The sequence below is a fragment of the Atheta coriaria genome, unplaced genomic scaffold, assembly GCF_025399875.1.
Source record: "Atheta coriaria isolate IRGN ID8LTWV9N9 unplaced genomic scaffold, Caltech_Dcor_3.1 hic_scaffold_5_pilon, whole genome shotgun sequence".
In the NCBI taxonomy this organism is placed as follows: Eukaryota; Metazoa; Arthropoda; class Insecta; order Coleoptera; family Staphylinidae; genus Dalotia; species Dalotia coriaria.
The window spans coordinates 1,218,106-1,239,397 of NW_027045447.1; the positions used below are offsets into that span (position 1 = coordinate 1,218,106).

Here is a 21,292-nt window from a genome sequence, read left to right on the forward strand (position 1 = left end):
TGTTTGAAATTATGTTTTATATTATTCTATTCATTTATATTGTTTTAAGTTGTAAATAAGCAGATTAAAAAGTAATACATATTAATATTTAATCTGATAAATTAAAATAATGATATTTTTGGTTATTTTTACGAAAAACTGCTTTTTTATTTATACCATGTGCCATCATGTAGTACCATGTGTACCATTTCGAGTATAGGCAACACATATTACACCGTTTCATTTGTAACCGTAATTTCTTCACGTGGTTGGACTGTAGATATTCAAATCAAACATATAAACAAACTAATCAAATTTAACTATAACAAATTATCATGTTAGTCTCACAGGTATAATCCCCTTAATTTTTTTTTATCAAAATACACTAATATACATTAATATATACTTTAGCTTGCTGACAAGGATGGTGGTTCAGAGTCTGCGACAACTTTTGTGTTTGATAATGAAGGCCATACCTTAGGAAATGGTTTAAGATTTATTATATCATCATAGTAAGTGTAAACATTTGTAAATTGACAGTGGATCTAAATATTTATATTGTAGTCCTGATGTTGAATTTTGTGGATATACAGTTCCTCATCCCGCAGAAGCAAAGATGCACTTCAGAATTCAAATGAGAGAGGGAAAGCCAGCAATTGAAGCATTGAAGAAGGGTTTACAAGATTTGTCTAAAGTGTGTGATTATACACTGGAAATATTTGACACTGAGTATAAACAATACGTAGAGACACATCCAGTCGATACATAACTGCTTCCTTACTCGATAGCTATAAATACAAGCAGTGTTTATATGTTCAGTCATTTATATACTGAACTTTCATAGCATAAGGGTTTAAGTATGTTATTTGGCATTTTGTTAAAACTATTAGTTAATTATTATAAATGACGAATTAACAGTTCAAAAATATTCAGAATAGGTGAAAAATATGTTTAATATAAGTGTAATTATGAATTTTCTTTATTATGCAATGTATAATAAAACTGTTTACTTCCTTATTTAAGTATTATTTCATTTTGATCCATAATATTCTAATAGTGTAATTATTTTGATCATCAGCAAAGTGATTTGCTTAAATTAATATTTCTATCAGCAAAAAATGAAAAATTTCGCAAAAATAATGTCCTATACCACAGTTTATTGGTCGCTGCGGGTATGATCTTATTTACGCCCGTAAATAAATTCTTTTACAAAAATAAACGAAATAAAAGCCAAATTGGATGAGATTTATTGAAGAAAGGCAATCGTTGCTATGGCGATAGCATTCATCCCTTCTAAAGCCGCTCACTCGCCGACAAATACCATTCAGCCGAGAATCAAAAGAAATGAAATAAGATGAAATAAAATGCAATTTTCGAAAATTAAATGAGGCGCGAAATGTTATGAGTGAAGTGTGTTTGCGGAAACACCAGAAACAATTCGCATGAGGGAGTATTAAACATTGAAATACCGACGGTGACATGTGTAGTATCTAAAAATACTCAAAAATTTATTGATTTTCTAGAAAATAAAATACACAATGTCAGAAAAACTCTCTCCTGCAATTTAGGCAGTAATTACGTGTAAAAGTTAAAAGAAAATGTATAAAACTTACCAAAAGCATTGAAATTTTTCTAAAACCGGGTACCATTTTACCCAAAAACTGAGGCAATGCAGTTATGAAAGGAATGATGCAAAATGCAGTCGAAACAGCGCACCGCCAGAAAGAAATTGAAGACATCGAGAGATATTGCATCTCGTATAACGTCGGACGTGATCAGTATGGGTCTGCGAGTCTGCGGCACCCACATCACCATCACCATCAGCGTGGTCGCGCCGCACATGCCGCGGCAACGTTCATTACAAAACCAACACCAACAGTTGGATGTGCTGCGGTGGGTACGTCCACGGCTAGCACAGTTCGCATTTACATCCTCGCAGCATCGCTGTCCGCGCGCGTTTACCAAATACTTTCGTTCGTGAGCCATTCGTTTTGGTTGCAGGTCGCACACACCGGTAATTAATTACTCTCACTGCACGCGCGTGAATAGATTTATTAATTAGCATAGGTTTAGTCAAATTTGTGTGACAAATATCTCTTAAAACCGTTGAAAACTCTTCAATTTACATCTTATTACATTTAAAACTGGGTGAGTGACTAAATAATTAAGTAATATTAGATAAAGTTATCTTGTACCAAGTCAAGTTCACATCATTTAGACTTCATCAAAATTTTATCTACTAACTGAAAGTTTACTTGAAGTTTCTGGGAGTTCAATGACGTTTTTATATATTTCATTTCAAAGTCTGTAACGTAAACAATTGTAGCTTAAATTAGTCATTGCGACTCTGAAACTATTTTTAATTATTAGTACATGCTTCCAATGAGTAATCAACAATAACCGCTCAACGGACGTATGTCATGAGACATATCTGCAAAAAGTTTAGTGTCGGTATGCATATTTATTCGTGCATTGTGATTATTCTATGCATTCCCACCGGTTATAATTGTGTCTGATGTCATATGCGTGTAGTTTAATTTCCTTCTCGTTCCACGCGAAAAACTAAAAATACAACCTGCGGCTTGGTCGGTCAGTGAAATGTGTTACAAGAGACGCGGTTTCGATCGGTAATAAACGCCAGAATGCGTCACCTACGCGCTTTTTTAAAAGCGATTGTTTATATTTGCGTGAATAAACCTACGTTTCGTGTTCGATATTAATAAATTTCTTTTTAAATGTTAATATATTCAGTAAATTCATCAGCAAAATTCTATAAAATCAATGTTTGTAGTTGAAATTATTTAAAATTTAATACAACGAGCTGGAATAGTTGAAATTGAGCTAATTTTTTACGCAATTACTTTACTAATGGCGCACATCAGGTAAACCTGACCCGACAGTATAGTTTATGAGGTTTTTGGCCGTTTTATTCGGCCCACACTGCGAAAGTTCGTCGGCATAATATATTATAATCAAACGGCACCAACTACAAACCACGCAATTGTTTATACAAGCGTAAACACACGTAAACTCTTGTAATAAAAGTCAAATGTAATTTTTAAAGTTAAACTTTGCGAAATACAGAAATAGAACGTTCACAGAAAGATAAAGATTTTCTACGGAAGTAGTGCTTAAAAATAACTCAAAGAAAATTGATTTGTGTGTGTTTATTGTTGATTGTTGTTCGCACATCAGCAAAGTGTTTGATTGCCCAAAGCAGCCGCGTTCTTCGCGTGGAAAGCAATTAAACAGAATACAGCACTAAGTGCGTTATTTTAAGAATGTGAGCAATTCACATTCTTAATCGCCGTTCATCAATGTGTAGCATTAGGACCGTCGACCCTGAAACGAGCGTAAAATGTGTTACAGTGTTTATGCAAGCGTTGGTGCGTTCATGCAAAGTTTCGTTTTCATGCGCCCTGTTTTAATAAACATGATTTATAATCACTGACGAATATTGACTGAATTTTAATTACGCACCAGCGCACTAACAAAAACAACACTGGTGCGCAAATGTTTTGTTTATAACATTATGACTAAAATGAAAGCCAGTGTCGCATGAATTACACCCGGGAATATATTAGTGTAAATTAAAAGCGATGATGATGATGTGATCGAGTGGCGCATAAAACACGAACAGAGCGCATTCACGCCCAACTTGTTCGTTTGATCGCCAACGTGCGTTATCAACTCGCGCTATATAATTGTATACAAATTAGTCGCACGGAAAAACTTTGTTTGGTTCCCGGAAAAAAAATCACACAACACGGTTCGAATTAGTTTGTTGGCGGCAACAGCCTATGATTAAATGCGTTTACACGTTGGATAAACTCGAGCACGCAATTTGGACACGAATGCATATCACAATATCACAACTTACAAGTAAAAATAATTAAAAGTAGGCAAAGAGATCAGAATATTAAAAAAAATATTTAACAAAACTTTTAAAACTTATGACTCTTTACGAGTATGTTAGAACAAGAGAGTAAAAACGAATTACATTTTGATTAAATACTGCCGGAACGAAGTCGCGGGCAACAGCTAATACTTTAATAAAAGTAAACAATTCAATAGTGTGGACTGTATTTGTTGTGATATTTATGGTCGTATTTAGTGCGATTCCGGTGGGGCTTTCAGTCCAAGTCGGCAAAGAAACTTCTTCCTGGTTGCAGTAATACATCATCGTTGCGAGCGTGCCCGAGCCGAAATAAACCCATTATTCGCCGTTATTGCAAGCGTACCACAAACGTTCAACTTAAAATAAATGTACGGATATCTCAAGTTTCACTTCATACATACTGCTTGTCTATCCAAGACGTTGTCAATTGTTTTCACTTGCAAATCACGCAAAACTTAACACAAAGTAGAACAGTGTTAATTTTCAAAGCCTTTGGCATTGATTTGTTGCTATATTTATCGCGCTTGCTTAAACTAACAATATTAAAAACATCACGCCCAGCGTCTTCTAACGAATGCAGAGCTTCCTGTCTTGACAGACAAGCGCACGCTTCGTTTTCCGCCCGGTTTCCGCTCGTCAACACAAACGTGAACAAACAAACAATACAACAAATGTAAACATTTACATATCACATACGTGTCCAACTGATGTTTCGCACGTTTTGTTCCCGCTGAATATATTAAATGTCCTGAAACGGCTTAGAAATTATCCGCGCATGCGCACTCGCCGGGCCAAGGTATATTGTTAATTTAACATTTAAAACATTGCCATTCCAATTACCGAGCACAATTTGAAGCAATGTTTATGTACAAGTTAAACATGCATTAATTCCAAGACGGCGGCAATACACAGTTGCTGAAAATTATTCAAATCAGAGAAAGGTAAGCGCGCCGGTTACCCGCAGTGGGTAACAATGCGTCCGATCTCTTCGAAGGCTCGAGGGTTGTAGCAAAGAATGTTTACCTAAACGATACCGAATAATTATGCGCTATTATAAACTGGCGCATGAATATTCATTTAATTCGTCATAAGACAAACGCAGGCGCGCCGAGCACGTCGCGACGTTGAGTCGTTAATAACGCTCGTCGCCGCGATAACCCTTCTTCTAATTTTCTTTAACCCCTTCGATATTCATTCCTTGTTTATCTAGCGGTGCATATATTAGCTTTTCGCGCAATGCCACAGCTGCCGCTTGTTGATATTGCAAATATGCGTGGGGAAATGTAAACCGCTGAACGTTGATTTAACGAAAATGTTTTGTTTTACAGATTTTTCAATCATGAAACTACTTACCGTACTTATCCTAGCAGTGTGCATCTCGAAAGCACCTGCGAAACAAGAAGCAGACAACAGTAACATTATCCCAAGTACCGATATCTGCCAAACTAAAGAGACTGACGAACAAATTCACTGTTTCTGTGATCAAGGAGGTGATCCCAAAGTGGTCAAGATAGAATGTTGGATTGTCGGTGGTAATCTAACACAAGACTACAACTACTGGAAGTTACTCCACAACCAGCCACATGTGAAATCGTTGCGAATGATGGTGAAACCACGCGGTAACCTGACATTCCTTCCGCAACGTGTGTTGACCCACCTGGGGAGTTACAGAAGTTCGAAATAAGCCACGCCACGATTGATGACATACCCTCGCATACTTTCGCGAACATGTCAGCACTGACACTTGTCAAGCTGGACCGCAATCAAATTGCTTCCATCGCGGCGAATGCCTTTGCCCACTTGCCCAACCTTACCGAGGTGAATCTCGATGAGAATCGAGTGCGTGAGTTGCGTAGGGGCGTGTTCGTCGACGTGCCGGCATTGCACACGTTGTTCATCACAAGGAACAATATGAGTATTATTCATGACGGTGCTTTTGAGCACTTGCACAACTTGGCGGAGTTGGAACTCTCTGGGAATGACATTTCGGTGCTCACCAAGGACACTTTCCTAGGTTTAGCAAATCTGCGAAAACTGGATTTAGGTTTTAACAGTGTATCAATGCTAGGAGATTATACTTTTTCTGAGACACCAATGTTAGAAGATCTTTTGTTAGAATCTAATAATATACAACTTATTACCGAGAAAGCTTTCACGGGACTTGGAAATTTACGAAAACTGATATTGTCGCACAATAAAATTACCAGTCTACCATCAAGGGTTTTTGAAGGTGTGCCAAATTTGTTCTATCTGGATCTAAAGACCAACTTTTTGGACACTTTAACATACGAAACAATGCGTCCCATTCTGCATAATTTGATCAACACGACAAGCTATTTTCTAGTCGATGGTAAATTTTGTTTTTTTTTTGTTTCCCGATACGGTTGCTTAAAATGTGATCTTGTTTGTTTAGTTAATCAATTCACGTGTGACTGCCGCCTGGCGTGGATACATCGTCTTCATAATCAAACTGAGAGTAATTCAATACGAGGGGAACTCGAATCCATGCTGTGCCGTTTTGCCCGAAACGAAACGGAGCAGGAGGACTCTGTCAAAGTAACCACGATGTTACCATCAGCAAAAGGCAGTGATTCCGATGATGTAGAATACGAATACGAGTACTACGACGAGCTGCAAGGACCGTCCGATACCAGCCGACTTCTGCAAATACCGCTCAACGAACTGCCTTGTACGCAGGACGAGCTCGCCTCGGAAGAATTGCGTCAGATTATGAACGTGCCAAAGGATAGTGTTAATTCAATAGGGATTCCTCGACCAGATTTGTATCTCATCGCAGTGATCGCGTGTGCGGTTTGTAATTGGATTTAAAAAGTGTCATGAATTGCAGATGACCTTGTACAGATAATATAAATTTCCCAGACCCAGAAGCTAGAATATTGTATGTATGCACCAACATGACCTAGGACGTTAATTAATCAATAAATGGCAGTGGGTTTTTGTACTTTATTCTAAACCAAACGCGACGCTTATAACCACGTACTAGCAGTATTTTTTTTGTAAATTACTTGTTTCATCTTACCGAATAAAGCAAAAAAGTCATCTGGTTGTTTAATTGTGAATGATATTTATTTCTTTACGTGAATGCAACACGCGACACAAGTGCGCGTAATGGTGGAAACTTTTGTTGCGGCGATGTCGTCGATATTAACACTTTAAATCCGTGTCGTATTTCAAAACACATCCTACGCGGAAACCCCAACCACGGGCGGCGGATATTAAGGTAGGTATAAGTTACCAGCTGACCGACGTGAGCGTTTATTCAAGCACGCGCCCTAAACAAGACTCCCCAATTCGCGATTCGGCAGATTTACCATAGCTTCGCATCTATACAAGTGGTAAAAGTTTTAGAAATTTACTCGTTTCAGAAATGATATAATTTTGCTGATTATATTTCAGTAATTATTACACAATATCGATCTATTAGTTACGTTATAATTTTGATATGCACTGTATATGTATGCTGTTGTGATAATATTATTTTTTATTTCAAGGATAAAATATTTATTCTGGATAGTCACCTGTAATTGTTAGTAGTGCAGTCAAAATGTCCACAAAGAAACACCATGCATTCGTGTCCTCACGAAAAGGATCCCAACGATCACAAGATGTACCAGGCATTGGTTCTGTATACGCCGGACGACTTGCTAAACATAATATAACTTCGGTAATATTTTATTGCATAAAGCATTTTTAATTCTCCTATCTGTACGTTATCTGCAATATAGGCGTCACAGTTGACGGATTTATATCATCAAACTAGCAGTAAAGCGGAGTTTCTACGTGAATACCAAAGTATGACAGGTGCTAATTCGCGCTATTCCGATATGACATATGAAGGAATAAGACAACAAGCTGCTATGAGTGGTAACTATGTTAATAAAAGCAGTTTTACTTTATGCATAGCTTTAATATTTCTGCAATTAAAAAAAACGTTATCATGTACTTTAGATTATGGTCGTGAGTCATACTCGTACTCTACACCTGACTACTCATATAGTGCACCTTTTAACTTTGGTACAACTCGCCAGCCAACATATTCGACTTCTAATCAAACAATTCGTAATCCGGTTTCTTCTCCGCTTCTAACAACTGCAACCCAAGACCAGTCCAGCCAAGCTGCAAAGACCACCATTTCCACTACTGAAGTTAAGTTGAATCCAATCAAGAAACCAGTCGTCTATGGACTTGATCCCATTGATTTCTTATTGGTATTTCAGATGTCATTATTAAAGAAGATTCTTCGACAACACCGGCTATTCAACCAATTCCGACTCAAGTTAAGTTGGATCAGACTAAGGAAATCAACGCCTTTGGAAGTACCACCAATTCCGTAGATTCCACCTTGGTCCAGAATTCTACCACATCGACTTCCTCTCAGGATACGTCTGACCAGAAAGGAAACATTAGCATGTTTACCAACGCAATTAGTTCAGATTTCCCGAAAACATCTGTTAATCAAGATGTGGATCAAATTAAGAAGGAAGTGGGAATGGAGACTCAGAATGCTTCCCCAACAACTTTTAAACAAACATCGTTTAACCAAGATGAGGAACCCACCATTACCAGCGGTAATTCCCAGAATACATCCACTAAGCAACCAGCTGCTAAGGAAGATGTATCGGATCAAAGTAAGAAGAAAGTGGGAAGTGGGACGCAGAATGCAACCCTAATACCTTCGCCCAAGGACACGTTTAACCAAGATGAGAAACCCATCATCCCTTGCGGTGATTCCCAGAATACATCTATTAAGCCTCCAGCTGCTAAGCAAGATGTGTTGAATGAAATTAAGAAGAAATTGGGAATTGGTACTCAGAATGGTTCCCCTACAACTTTTAAACAAACATCCTTTAACCAAAATGAGAAACCCACCATTACCAGCGGTGATTCCCTGAAAACAACTGCTAAGCTACCAGCTGCTAAGCAAGATATGTTGGATCAAATTAAGAAGGGAGTGGGAACTGGGACGCAGAATGGGACACGCAAGATGAGGAACCCACCATTCCTTGCGGTGATTCCCAGAATTCATCTACTAAGCATCCAGCTGCTAAGCAAGATGCGTTGGATCAAATTAAAAAAGAAGTGGGAAGTGGGACTCAGAATGCACCCCAATACACGTTTAACCAAGATGAGAAACCCATCATCCCTTGCGGTGATTCCCAGAAAACAACTGCTAAGCAACCAGCTGCTAAGCAAGATGTGTTGAATGAAATTAAGAAGAAATTGGGAATTGGTACTCAGAATGGTTCCCCTACAACTTTTAAACAAACATCGTTTAACCAAAATAAGAAACCCACCATTACCAGCGGTGATTCCCTGAAATCAACTGCTAAGCAACCAGCTGCTAAGCAAGATATGTTAGATAAAATTAAGAAGGGAGTGGGAAGTGGGACGCAGAATGCAACCCCAATACCTTCGCCCAAGGACACGTTTAAACAAGATGAGAAACCTACCATTACTAGCGGTGATTCCCAGAAAACAACTGCTAATCACCCAATTGCTAAGCAAGATGTGTTGGACCAAATTAAGAAAGAAGTGGGAAGTGGGACTCATAATAGATCTCAACCCCTGTTTAAAGACACATATAACCAGGATGTCAAGCCCACCATTTCTAGCGTCGAGTATAACGCATATTCCCCAAAAATATGGGCTTCGGAAACACACGCTTTTAAAGATGTGACCAAGGCTTCAAATCCTTATATCTGTGGCAGATGTTTGAACGACCAGAAACGTGGGGAACTTTTGGATCTTCGGATTGCAACGGCAAAAGCTGACCAAATTGCAAACGAAAAGCTAAACAAACTTAAGATTCGTGCTTTAGAGCTAGAGATCGAAAACAAAGAGCTTGATCTACAGATAAAGAAAAAATCTTTATCAACTTAAAAACTTATAACCTGTTATAATCAATTTATTAATCAACACTGTATACACAATAGTTGATACAATAAGTGTATCAATGCTGGGAGATTATACTTTTTCTGAGACACCACTGTTAGAAGATCTGTTGTTAGAATCTAATAATATACAACTTATTACAGAGAAAGCTTTCACGGGACTTGGAAATTTACGAAAACTGATATTGTCGCACAATAAAATTACCAGTCTACCATCAAGGGTTTATAGAATAGTGTTAATTCAATAGGGATTCTACGACCGTATTTGTATCTCATCGCAGTGATCGGGTGTGCGGTTTGTAATTGGTTTTAAAAAGTGTCATGAATTGCAGATGACCTTGTACAGATAATGTAAATTTCCTAGACCCAAAGGCTAGAATGTTGCATGTATGCACCACCATTACCTAGGACGTTAATTAATCAATAAATGGCACTGGGTTTTTGTACTTTATTCTAAACCAAACGCCACGTTTATAACCACGTACTAGCAGTATTTTTTTTGTAAATTACATGTTTCATCTTATCGAATAAAGCAAAAAAGTGATCTGGTTGTTTAATTGTGAATGATATTTATTTCTTTACGTGAATGCAACACGCGACACAGGTGCGCGTAATGGTGGAAACTTTTGTTGCGGCGATGGCGTCGATATTAAAACTTTAAATCCGTGTCGTATTTCAAAACACATCCCACGCGGAAACCCCAGCCACGGGCGGCGGGTATTAAGATAGGTATAAGTTACCAGTTGACCGACGTGAGCGTTAATGCGGATACACGTGCGCCCTTTTCTGGATATTGCGCGATTATTCAAGCACGCGCCCTAAACAAGACCCCCCAATTCGCGATTCGGCAGGTTTACGATCGCTTCGCATCGATACAAGTGGTAAAAGTTTTAGAAATTTTGCTCGTTTCAGAAATGATATAATTTAGCTGATTATATTTAAGTAATTGTGAAATGAAAACATTTTACTGACTAATGAAATAAGTGATTATTACACAATATCGATCTATTAGTCACGTTATTATCTTGACATGTACTGTATCAGTATGCTGTTGTGATAATATTATATTTTATTTCAATGATAGGATATATAGTCTGGATAGTCACCTGTAATTGTTAGTAGTGCAGTCAAAATGCCCACAAAGAAACACCATGCATTCGTGTCCTCACGAAAAGGATCCCAACGATCACAAGATGTACCAGGCATTGGTTCTGTATACGCTGGACGACTTGCTAAACATAATATAACTTCGGTAATATTTTATTGCATAAAGCATTTATAATTCTCCTATATGTAAGTTATGTACGTTATCTGCAATATAGGCGTCACAGTTGACGGATTTATATCATCAAACTAGCAGTAAAGCGGAGTTTCTACGTGAATACCAAAGTATGACAGGTGCTAATTCGCGCTATTCCGGTATGACATATGAAGGAATAAGACAACAAGCTGCTATGAGTGGTAACTATGTTAATAAAAGCAGTTTTACTTTCTGCATAGCTTTAATATTTCTGCAATTAAAAAAAACGTTATCATGTACTTTAGATTATGGTCGTCAGTCATACTCGAACTCTACACGTGACTACTCATGTAGTGCACCGTTTAGCTTTCCTACAACTCTCCAGCCAACATATTCGACTTCTAATCAAACAATTCGTAATCCAGTTTCTTCTCCGCTTCTAACAACTGCAACCCAAGACCAGTCCGGCCAAGCTGCAAAGACCACCATTTTCACCACCAATATTAAAGCAGATTCATCGAAAACATCGGCTACTGAAGTTAAGTTGAATCCAATCAAGAAACCAGTCGTCTATGGACTTGATCCCATTGATTTCTTATTGGCGCATACTTCTACCCCAGAAACTTCTCAGAATATATTTGGCCAGAATGAAAAGTCTGGTATTTCCAATGTTATTATTAAAAAGATTCTCCGACAACATCGGCTATTCAACCAATTCCTACTCAAGTTAAGTTGGATCAGACTACGAAAATCAACGCCTTTGGAAGTACGACCACTTCCGTTGATTCCACCTTGGTCCAGGCTTCTACCACATCGACTTCCTCTCAAGATACGTATGACCAGAAAGGAAACATTAGCTTGTTTACCAACGCAATTAGTTCAGATTTCCCGAAAACATCTGTTAATAAAGAGGTGGATCAAATTAAGAAGGAAATGGGAATGGAGACTCAGAATGCTTCCCCAACAACTTTTAAACAAAAATCGTTTAACCAAGATGAGGAACCCACCATTCCAAGCGATAAATTCCAGAATACATCTGCTAATTACCCAACTGCTAAGCAAGATGTGTTGGGTCAAATTAAGAAGGAAGTGGGAAGGGGGACGCAGAATGCAACCCCAATACCTTCACCCAAGGACACGTATAACAAAGATGAGAATCCCACTATTTCTAACGATGATTCCCAGAATACATCTACTAAGCAACCAGCTGCGAAGCAAGATATGTTGGATCAAATTAAGAAGGAAGTGGGAAGGGGACTCAGAATGCTTCCCCAACAACTTTTAAACAAACATCGTTTAACCAAGATGAGAAACCCACCATTGCGAAGCAAGATAGCGGTGAATTCCCAGAAACCCACATCTAGCGGTGATTCCCAGAAAACATCCACTAAGCATCCAGCTGCTAAGCAAGATGTGTTGGATCAAATTAAGAAGGAAGTGGGAAGGGGCACGCAGAATGCAACCCCAATACCTTCACCCAAGGACACGTATAACAAAGATGAGAAACCCACTATTTCTAACGGTGATTCCCAGAATACATCTGCTAAGCAACCAGCTGCGAAGCAAGATATGTTGGATCAAATTAAGAAGGAAGTGGGAAGGGGGACGCAGAATGCAACCCCAATACCTTCACCCAAGGACACGTATAACAAAGATGAGAAACCCACTATTTCTAACGGTGATTCCCAGAATACATCTACTAAGCAACCAGCTGCGAAGCAAGATATGTTGGATCAAATTAAGAAGGAAGTGGGAAGGGGACGCAGAATGCAACCCCAATACCTTCACCAAGGACACGTATAACAAAGATGAGAAACCCACCATTACTAGCGGTGATTCCCAGAATACATCTGCTAAGCAACCAGCTGCGAAGCAAGATATGTTGGATCAAATTAAGAAGGAAGTGGGAAGGGGGACGCAGAATGCAACCCCAATACCTTCACCCAAGGACACGTGTAACCAAGATGAGAAACCCACCATTACTAGCGGTGATTCCCAGAATACATCCACTAAGCAACCAGCTGCTAAGCAAGATGTGTTGGATCAAATTAAGAAGGAAGCAGAAAGTGGGACCCAGAATGCATCCCCAACAACTTTTAAACAAACAACAGAAATATCTGCTAGCCTACCAATTCAAATTAAAATATGCAATATTCATGAAACAAATGCTTCCAGAGATGTGACCAAGGCCTCACGTCCTTATATCTGTGGCAGATGTTTGAACGACCAGAAACGTGGGGAACTTTTGGATCTTCGGATTGCAACTGCAAAAGCTGACCAAATTGCAAACAAAAAGCTAAACAAACTTAAGATTCGTGCTTTAGAGCTTGAGATCGAAAACAAAGAGCTTGATCTACAGATGAAGAAAACATCTTTATCAACACCTGCTAATCAAAATGTGGATCAAATTAAGAAGAAAGTGGGAAGTGGGACGCAAAATGCAACCCCAATACCATCGCCTAAGGACACGTTTAACCAAGATGAGAAACCCACCATTACTAGCGATGATTCCCAGAATACATCTACTAATCAAGCAGCTGCTAAGCAAGATATGTTGGATCAAAGTAATAAGGAAGTGGGAAGTGGGACGCAGAATGCAACTCCAATACCTTCACCCAAGGACACGTTTAACCAAGATGAGAAACCCACCATTACTAGCGATGATTCCCAGAATACATCTACTAAGCAACCAGCTGCTAAGGAATATGTGGCGGATCAAATTAAGAAAGAAGTGAAAAGTGGAACTCAGAATAGACCTCAACCCCTGTTTAAAAACAGATATAACCAGGATGTCACGCCCACCATTTCTAGCGTCGATTATAACGCAGATTCCCCAAAAATATCGGCTCCGGAAACACACGCTTTTGAAGATGTGACCAAGGCCTCACGTCCTTATATCTGTGGAAGATGTTTGAACGACCAGAAACGTGGGGAACTTTTGGATCTTCGGATTGCAACAGCAAATGCTGACCAAATTGCAAACGAAAAGCTAAACAAACTTAAGATTCGTGCTTTAGAGCTAGAGATCGAAAACAAAGAGCTTGATCTACAGATGAAGAAAAAACCTTTATCAACTTAAAAACTTATAACCTGTTACAATCAATTTATTAATCAACTGTAAACACAATAGTTGATACAATAAGTGTATCAACATTTTTTATATAGATGTGCAATATTTATCTGGGTGATGGCAATAAACGTATAAAAATTAAAATGAAGAGTAGAGAGTTATCATACTGCATTGGTCAAAAGGTGGTTGTAAATAATTAAGCAGTCTTCAGTTGAATGTGCCATAATAAATCAGGCATAAAGTCGCCTGCCAAAATTCCGGCCGACTCAGCCCAGGCAGATTGTTCTATGCGCATGATTTCCCCAGTGGCTTTAATTAATTATTTAATTAAAGTCGAGAATGTCCGGCACAAGATATTAAACACCATACATGTGCACATCCCACATTCAAAACTTTAAAAATAATAACTTAACCTATCAAAATTTGTCAAAGTCATTGCAAATAAATGTATTGCGGTAATAATATCTACGAACCAAAAAAAAAGAAATTCTGCAATTGAGAGCAAAATCAGCTTTTTCCGAGGAAATTCGAAAGGTAGGCGTGTACCCAGACAACAATTTCCGCGTTTGCACAATTCCGGCGAGACGCTCCGCCATCGAATCGGATCTCCAGGTGACGGCGGCGTTCGGCGGTTACTAATCTCATCGTCACACCGTCGCCACCCCATCGGTGTTTCGTGGAAACCTAGTGCAAAGCATCCACTCCACGCTACGATCCAATAATGATGCAATCATCCGAGCAACACGCCCACTTCCATGCGATTTCCATCAGCATCAAGCCCCTAACTTATTGGTCCTAACACGACCCTAGCACAAACTACAGACAGAAATAAAAACAAATTTTCATTACGAAAAAAAGCCGTCTCTGACTTGACTTATCAAAAAACTTAAACAGAAGGCCACGAGAAACAAATGCAAAATAAATAAAACGAAACACTGTTCAGTTCAGTGTGGTTCGTCAGGTCAAAAGGGTCAAAAGACTGATTTCCTACCACTTTGAAGATGTCTGGAAGAGGCAAGGGAGGCAAGACGAGGGCGGTTTCAAAGTCGCGGTCTATTCGCGCCGGGCTGCAGTTCCCCGTGGGACGCATTCATCGTCTGCTGCGTAAGGGCAACTACGCGGAGCGCATTGGAGCCGGCGCACCTGTTTACCTTGCGGCGGTCATCGAGTACCTGACTGCTGAGATCCTCGAGCTGGCCGGCAACGCTGCCCGTGACAACAAGAAGACTCGTATCATTCCACGCCACCTTCTATTAGCAATCCGCAATGACGAAGAGCTAAGTAGTCTTATGTCATGTGTGACTATTGCTCAAGGTGGTGTCTTGCCCAATATCCAATCGATTCTACTACCGAAGAAGTCTGAACGGAAATCAACCAGCGAACAAATTTGAATAATGTGAGGTGTGAATTGATTTTCGTGTTTACTTTTGTTGTGAATAAAAGATTTGCACCCCTAGAGCGTGGGATAATCGCGAGTTGCGAGTTTAATTCGTTTTGTATGTTTGAATTCGTGTTTTTGTTTACGTCGTCGCGCTGCATGATTACCATTAGGTGTTATCTGTAAATTAATCGCTTTATATGTGCCTAATGTAAGCGCCAATTCTCTGGCGATAATAACAAGATAAACATCTTTAATTTCGGGCTTTCGTGTGAAGCACACGCCGTGCCCCCGCCTCGAATGCACGAATTGAGCGGAGTGGAATTGCGAATCACAATTGTAATCACAATCAACGATTTTTTTCTGTTCAGAAAAGAATTTAAACATTTTCGGTTTGATTGGTTATCGCAAATGACATTTTTTTGATTTTTCAATTGACGAGTAAATGTGAAACCGCAAATACGCATCCGCATCGCCCTCACCAAACGAGTTGATTAATGATTTAGACTGAAAGCCAAAGAACTTAAGCCCCGCCGGTGGTCGCAATGTTGGTGGTAGTGGTGGATCAAGGCGACCCTCCATATGTTCGGCGGGTGCAACGAGCAAACAAACACTGGGGGAATTACTAGTATCAAAGGTAATGGACTCGTCGAGTGTTTACGTCTGGATAATATATATTTTCGCTGTATTTGATGATAATGAAACAGGGAGCTTTTATAAGCATTTATGACGGGTCGAAATGACCCGCATTACTTCTCCCTCGCGAAGAGAAGTTAATGAAACTGTTGGAATTTACAAAGAGGCTAGGGACTAGACGAAACTGTTTTTGACATATTAAATATAAGTCGTCATGAATTATATATTGTCATTAAGTAATAATAGAAAAATATTAAGTATCAAGTGGCCAAACGAGAGTTTTAGCCATGTTTTTGTATTTGAACAATTTATTTGGGTTTAAACTGCTCCGTAAGAAAATGCGCAGATGCAAACCCCACCCCGTGACTAAAACCCGTGATTAAAGTACTTTAGTCATGACCTTGGCCGTTCGTCTTTAAAGTAACATTTTTTATATCTCAAAACCTTAGAAAATTGGTAGAAATAAAAACTATGTACATAATACACGTTGTAATCAAACATGTAAGAAGAAAATATTTATTTAAAAGTGTTGATTCAAATGGAATGTTCACGCGAGTTGATTAGCACTGTCAACGATAATATTTAGCCTGCGCGTAAAACACAATGAAGCCATGTCGGATGCTGAGGTAACGTGCGGATAACATCACGCTCGTTGAAAAAGCGAGCAAAGTGGCATGTGCGCGCGGTCGGTGGCACAAGAATAATATTTGCCCAACGTGATAGTTGCCATTCTCGCGGATAGTTTATTAAATTCGACAGGCATTTTACGTCGATGGCACATTTCACAAATTACGGCCACCAGTAAAAGCGCAATTGTTTTAGTGGTGTGCTTAATTGGCGTCGCCATAAATATCGCATTGAGTGTTTGTGTCCAAATGTGCGATTTTCGGCGCGTGTCTCCAAGCTGATATTAAACAAACCATTATTCTTCCTTAATACTTCATGCTCTCTACGACTGGCTTTTATCGCGCCGGGGGTTTTTACGATTGCGCGCAAAGAGAGAAAGCAGATGGCGAGTTTCACCAACCACCCGCCACCCCGGCTAGGTAATAACGTACTTCTACCTTTCATCCGATTTATTTCTTTGCTCTTCGCGGATGCAGTTTGAAAAACGCCCGAAAGCACTTTAACACGCGCTCGCGATTATTTCCCGCAAAGTTTACAACAGTGAATTGATTTAAAATATCGCAGATAAAGTTCACTCTTGTACGAAAAAATAAGATTTCTCCAAATCGAATATATCAAGATGAATCAGTATATTTAACATTTAAATTGTTTCAATACGAAATTGCCTCGTGCCGACGTTGAAGACGCGGGGAATTGAAGCGCACGAGGTATTTTCTAGTTATTTCAATGCCTCCCATGGGTAATCACATCATTATTCGCTTCAGTTTAATTCAAACCGAAAGTTCAATAAATACACCAAGGTGCTAACTGATATCAACTGTCGAAAATGCGACGCAACACGCCTCCACTCAAATAGTCGCAACAAATGCGCCACAGCGCGCCAGGAAAATCGAGCTAATTAAGAACGTAAATCGACCGGTCATTAGCGTCACGAACAACAAATAGCAAACAACCCCGAACGTCGAAAATCAACTCAACAACTAATACTACACATATATCTACCGGGTTTCTCGGTGAGGCAAAACCACGCGAGCATTTATCATGAAAAATGATAAACAACGTTGATTTTGTTTTTAAACTGGCGCTGTGTCAATATTCTATGAGAAAAGCACAAACTAATGAAATTTATTTTGTTTAGCCGGAGGGAAAGAACTGTGGTGTTGTAATTGAGTTGTGTCGACATACTTTGCGGATTTACTTGAGAGTTTATTTACTGAGTGCTGAGTTTGGAAAGACGACACTTTAAATATACAATGTAACAAAATGGAAAGGTTTAGAAACTTGCGCTTAGTGTAAGAGAGTTTTCATTAAATTGTTCCGCGAACAATGGCACTTTTGAGTTTACTCACGTTTTCATTAAATTTATTGTTATTTTCAGCCGAGCTCACCTCAGAGAAGCAATCTGGGCGTGTTTGGGAGATAACGGATTGAATATAAAAATTGACATTTTAAACGTGCAAAAATCGCTCCGGAAGCGTGAATTAATGTGTCGGAGCGAAATTAATCCAATAAGCAGTAAAAACATTTACGCTCCCGATTCACCGCCGCCTTGCTTGTGTGTTTGGCAGACGGGGCGGAATTCATTTTCAATTCGCGGTCCGCATTGACGGACGCGTTAAATAATGGATGATATTGCGACTGTGGGCGCGCCACGTGACCAAATCCGCGCCGTCGACTTGGAAGCCACGCGCTGGTTTGAATACAATTTCGACGGCGGTTGCGAAAAGGATTTGCCGGCGCGTTGTTTGCCCCGCAATCCCTTTTCGGACAACGTGCCGGATTACTGCCTAAATACTCCACGTCGGACCCAAGAATAAGATACTAAATTATATTCCTGAGTCAGGACGAGACGGCGTTTCTTTATCCATTATGAACTTTGTTTAAAACCCATTTACCTTTCACCGACATCCACAAATTGATTAATTCTATTGATTTTCTTCGACGAAATAAACATTTCGTTATTATTTCATTAAATTGCAACGAGTTATAATGTGCCAGTAAACTCGAGTGGTGGAGGCGCCGGGCAAGCCACTTAAATCGATGACATATCGAATGCTTACGCAGTCGCTGTCAACCGCAGCCAGAACTAGTTTTTATTGACTCAAGTGGCGATTTGTTTTCGTAATGTCAACGCGTCTAATTTTATTTGAAAATGTTAAATCGTTAAAAGCATCCGCGCGTGTTAAATATTCATGTCTTTCTTTTGCATTTCTAATTTAATCTTGCAGTGAAAAATGTAAGTGATGTCTGACGTATTTAATATGCAGCTTTTTAATGGAATATATTAAATTCATGCTGGAACGACATCAATATTTGATCCATAATCGCATGACAAACTTTCGTTAAGAGCTCCTCATCGGTGCGCCGAATCAACATATCAACTTGTAGCAGACTTGGTGCACTTTTGGGCGGCATACGAAATAAAAATAAATAAAAGCAGGAACATGCAATAAAAGTCGTACATCGGACGGATGGGGAGCGATGCGGAGATTTACGCACGAGCCGTTATTAAAATTTATTACACAAAGTACACGCTATCTTTAGAAAAGCGCCCGGGAGGTCGACACATTTGATTATCGCGACGATGTTGCGCGCTACACGCGCGCATAAATCAAGATTTATGTTGGATGTACCGCGTATTATTATGAGCGAATAGTCTTCGACGTCGCAAGTCAACGCGCAGTAAATTACAAATATCTCTCTTAGCTTACCTACGGCGCAAAGGTTGTGGTGGAGGCGCCGCGAGACAAAAAAAAGCAATTTATTATCGACAGCCGAACTAATTCCGGCAAATTACTCCCCAATAACGAACAATATCGAATGTTGTTTATTTCGCCCGCGCTTGATTTACGTACGACGCCTTCCAGCCGCATCCCTTTAATAAATTGTTCCTTTCATTTTTACCCCGTCGGCGTCCAACGCGCGCCGCTGATGAAAGAAAGTAGCTATGAGTGTTTTTCCAATTAAAGCTCGTTTTTATATTTAGACGTGGGAGGAACGCGCGCGCGCGCGCGCCACGGACAATGCGGCGTAAGATATTAATTTGCATTTAGATTGCTTATCGTTTTTTACATCTCGTTTTACGCTCGCAATCTCTAAAACGGGAAGTGCTTTTCCTAATACTTATAATTAAAGTAAAGTTATCGTGTGGCGCGCTCGCTTAAATATTTAGCAAAAGGGAGAAAAAATTGCGCACAACTTTTAATTAACACACTAACCGAATTCAGAATTTTGATTACAAATCATCAAAAACCAGGTGACAGGGACAAAATATTGTGTTTATCTGTGAGTAAAGTTTAAATTTACAGCGCATAGTTTAGCACTGACATGCAATTTTCTACTCAATCAAGTGTCATTGCCATCATATTCAAAAACTTTCATCCGGCTGTGAGTTGTGTGAGGGAGTGGCGTTTAACTTTTCGATGGGGGAGGCTTACTCGCGCGCCCCGCCGGGAGCAAATATTTTAATGAAACACGAAGCCCATTATGTAGCATCTTTTAATATTGAAATAGTTTGCAACTTTTGCGCGTTACATTCCGCACGCCACCAGCGGTTTATTTTTTGCGCGCGCAGGTGTCTATACTGGCCCAGTTCCACTCGAGTTGGAAAGGGTGGCTACCCTTTAAATAAAAAATTAGTTTCTCACCTTGTTTTTATCGCCGCTGGGAGCGCCTGTGGCGGACGCCGGAAAATTGTCCGGAAAGGTGGTATAAACTACTTTAATGCCTCCCAGCGGCCTGCAAATGTAATTTTTGATCTTAATTCAATTAAATATTTATTTTTATAATGATCGGATGGTAACTGCCGCATTTAACGCAACAAACATCACGATATTTATATATTTTTGAATAAATATATAATACGTATCAATTGTTGGAAGTGCTAAAAATTGCATAATGGCTCATGACAGATTTCTGAGAAGACATTTAATGGAATGAATATTTAAAATGCGCGCGGAAAGTTTGCCAACACGCGCACATGAATATTTCATAAGAATGTTCGTCAAAAATGTTGAGGGGGATTTATATAGTTTTCCACTTGATCCGGTAAACCAAGCAGTTTTCGGCTGCAGAAAAAAAATAAATTTCGCCGGCGTGACTTGGCGCACTTTTACATATTTCGAGGCCATGTGCGAAAACTTTACGCCGCGCCGCCAATAATATACAAAAAAAAAATTTAAATTATGTCAAAGTTCTTAACCCTGGTTGAAAATACTTTAAACACTGCTTCAGTCGAAAGTTCCTACACATAAATCTATTATATGCGAGCGAAATACGGAATATTATTATATGGTTATCGCAAACAATAGAATGTTTGTTAATAGAGTCGAATGAACTTCAAACAATTACTGCGATTTAATTATCGTGCATATTGTGTGTTTTATTGCTTCGTTGGTAATCAAAATTACGCTCGCATCATGAAATAAGTCAAAATCGAAGAAGCAACGTGCAAGTAATAATCCAGCAACCATCTGAATAACTGCAGTATCGATAGTCTGGCATCATTTTAACAACTGTGCATCTCCGTCTTTGTCGTAGCTCAAAACTAAGA

At 39.3% G+C, this 21,292-nt stretch overlaps 6 protein-coding genes across 8 annotated transcripts; all 6 read left to right on the forward strand.

Moving 5' to 3' along the window:
- The first annotated feature begins 190 nt into the window (after nucleotides 1–190).
- On the forward strand, nucleotides 191–996 carry Polr1D (RNA polymerases I and III subunit AC2 l(2)37Cg). Its single transcript, XM_065302442.1, has 3 exons — nucleotides 191–329; nucleotides 391–491; nucleotides 544–996. Exons 1-3 carry the CDS (start codon nucleotides 315–317, stop codon nucleotides 746–748), a joined length of 321 nt encoding a protein of 106 aa, XP_065158514.1. The 5' UTR covers nucleotides 191–314; the 3' UTR covers nucleotides 749–996.
- Nucleotides 997–1,833: 837 nt separating this feature from the next.
- LOC135791608 (connectin-like) lies at nucleotides 1,834–6,950 on the forward strand. 2 transcript variants are annotated; one of them, XM_065302048.1, is made up of 3 exons: nucleotides 1,834–2,127; nucleotides 5,206–6,227; nucleotides 6,291–6,950. In XM_065302048.1, exons 2-3 carry the CDS (start codon nucleotides 5,606–5,608, stop codon nucleotides 6,704–6,706), a joined length of 1,038 nt encoding a protein of 345 aa, XP_065158120.1. In that variant the 5' UTR covers nucleotides 1,834–2,127; nucleotides 5,206–5,605; the 3' UTR covers nucleotides 6,707–6,950. The 2 variants fall into 2 exon arrangements, with proteins under 2 accessions (XP_065158120.1, XP_065158121.1); XM_065302049.1 differs by lacking the exon at nucleotides 1,834–2,127 and adding an exon at nucleotides 4,101–4,245.
- A 78-nt stretch (nucleotides 6,951–7,028) lies between these two features.
- On the forward strand, nucleotides 7,029–8,232 carry LOC135791609 (uncharacterized). Of its 2 annotated transcripts, none has more exons than XM_065302051.1 (4): nucleotides 7,029–7,118; nucleotides 7,390–7,562; nucleotides 7,624–7,762; nucleotides 7,847–8,232. In XM_065302051.1, the coding sequence occupies exons 2-4, from the start codon at nucleotides 7,443–7,445 to the stop codon at nucleotides 8,230–8,232; spliced, it is 645 nt and encodes a 214-aa protein (XP_065158123.1). In that variant the 5' UTR covers nucleotides 7,029–7,118; nucleotides 7,390–7,442. The 2 variants fall into 2 exon arrangements, with proteins under 2 accessions (XP_065158123.1, XP_065158122.1); XM_065302050.1 differs by having other exon boundaries at nucleotides 7,036–7,233.
- Nucleotides 8,233–10,881: 2,649 nt separating this feature from the next.
- Nucleotides 10,882–12,345, forward strand: LOC135791607 (uncharacterized). The gene is made up of 3 exons (XM_065302047.1): nucleotides 10,882–11,041; nucleotides 11,112–11,250; nucleotides 11,335–12,345. The coding sequence occupies exons 1-3, from the start codon at nucleotides 10,922–10,924 to the stop codon at nucleotides 12,312–12,314; spliced, it is 1,239 nt and encodes a 412-aa protein (XP_065158119.1). The 5' UTR covers nucleotides 10,882–10,921; the 3' UTR covers nucleotides 12,315–12,345.
- LOC135792045 (nucleolar protein dao-5-like) lies at nucleotides 12,335–14,108 on the forward strand. The gene is made up of 2 exons (XM_065302670.1): nucleotides 12,335–12,672; nucleotides 12,719–14,108. Exons 1-2 carry the CDS (start codon nucleotides 12,335–12,337, stop codon nucleotides 14,106–14,108), a joined length of 1,728 nt encoding a protein of 575 aa, XP_065158742.1.
- A 273-nt stretch (nucleotides 14,109–14,381) lies between these two features.
- Nucleotides 14,382–15,574, forward strand: LOC135791610 (histone H2A-like). The gene has a single exon (XM_065302053.1). It carries the CDS (start codon nucleotides 15,101–15,103, stop codon nucleotides 15,488–15,490), a length of 390 nt encoding a protein of 129 aa, XP_065158125.1. The 5' UTR covers nucleotides 14,382–15,100; the 3' UTR covers nucleotides 15,491–15,574.
- Nucleotides 15,575–21,292: the final 5,718 nt, after the last annotated feature.

Bases quoted from the DNA above. Each gene is read 5' to 3' on its own strand.
- LOC135791610 (XM_065302053.1), top strand. From the start codon at position 15,101: ATGTCTGGAAGAGGCAAGGGAGGCAAGACGAGGGCGGTTTCAAAGTCG.
- LOC135791607 (XM_065302047.1), top strand. From the start codon at position 10,922: ATGCCCACAAAGAAACACCATGCATTCGTGTCCTCACGAAAAGGATCC. The intron at 11,042-11,111 runs GTAATATTTTAT...TCTGCAATATAG, and splicing joins CTAAACATAATATAACTTCG to GCGTCACAGTTGACGGATTT. The intron at 11,251-11,334 runs GTAACTATGTTA...CATGTACTTTAG, and splicing joins ACAACAAGCTGCTATGAGTG to ATTATGGTCGTCAGTCATAC.
- Polr1D (XM_065302442.1), top strand. The intron at 492-543 runs GTAAGTGTAAAC...TTTATATTGTAG, and splicing joins AGATTTATTATATCATCATA to TCCTGATGTTGAATTTTGTG.
- LOC135792045 (XM_065302670.1), top strand. From the start codon at position 12,335: ATGAGAAACCCACCATTGCGAAGCAAGATAGCGGTGAATTCCCAGAAA. The intron at 12,673-12,718 runs GTATAACAAAGA...GGTGATTCCCAG, and splicing joins ATACCTTCACCCAAGGACAC to AATACATCTACTAAGCAACC.
- LOC135791609 (XM_065302051.1), top strand. From the start codon at position 7,443: ATGTCCACAAAGAAACACCATGCATTCGTGTCCTCACGAAAAGGATCC. The intron at 7,563-7,623 runs GTAATATTTTAT...TCTGCAATATAG, and splicing joins CTAAACATAATATAACTTCG to GCGTCACAGTTGACGGATTT. The intron at 7,763-7,846 runs GTAACTATGTTA...CATGTACTTTAG, and splicing joins ACAACAAGCTGCTATGAGTG to ATTATGGTCGTGAGTCATAC.
- LOC135791608 (XM_065302048.1), top strand. From the start codon at position 5,606: ATGTCAGCACTGACACTTGTCAAGCTGGACCGCAATCAAATTGCTTCC. The intron at 6,228-6,290 runs GTAAATTTTGTT...TTGTTTGTTTAG, and splicing joins AAGCTATTTTCTAGTCGATG to TTAATCAATTCACGTGTGAC.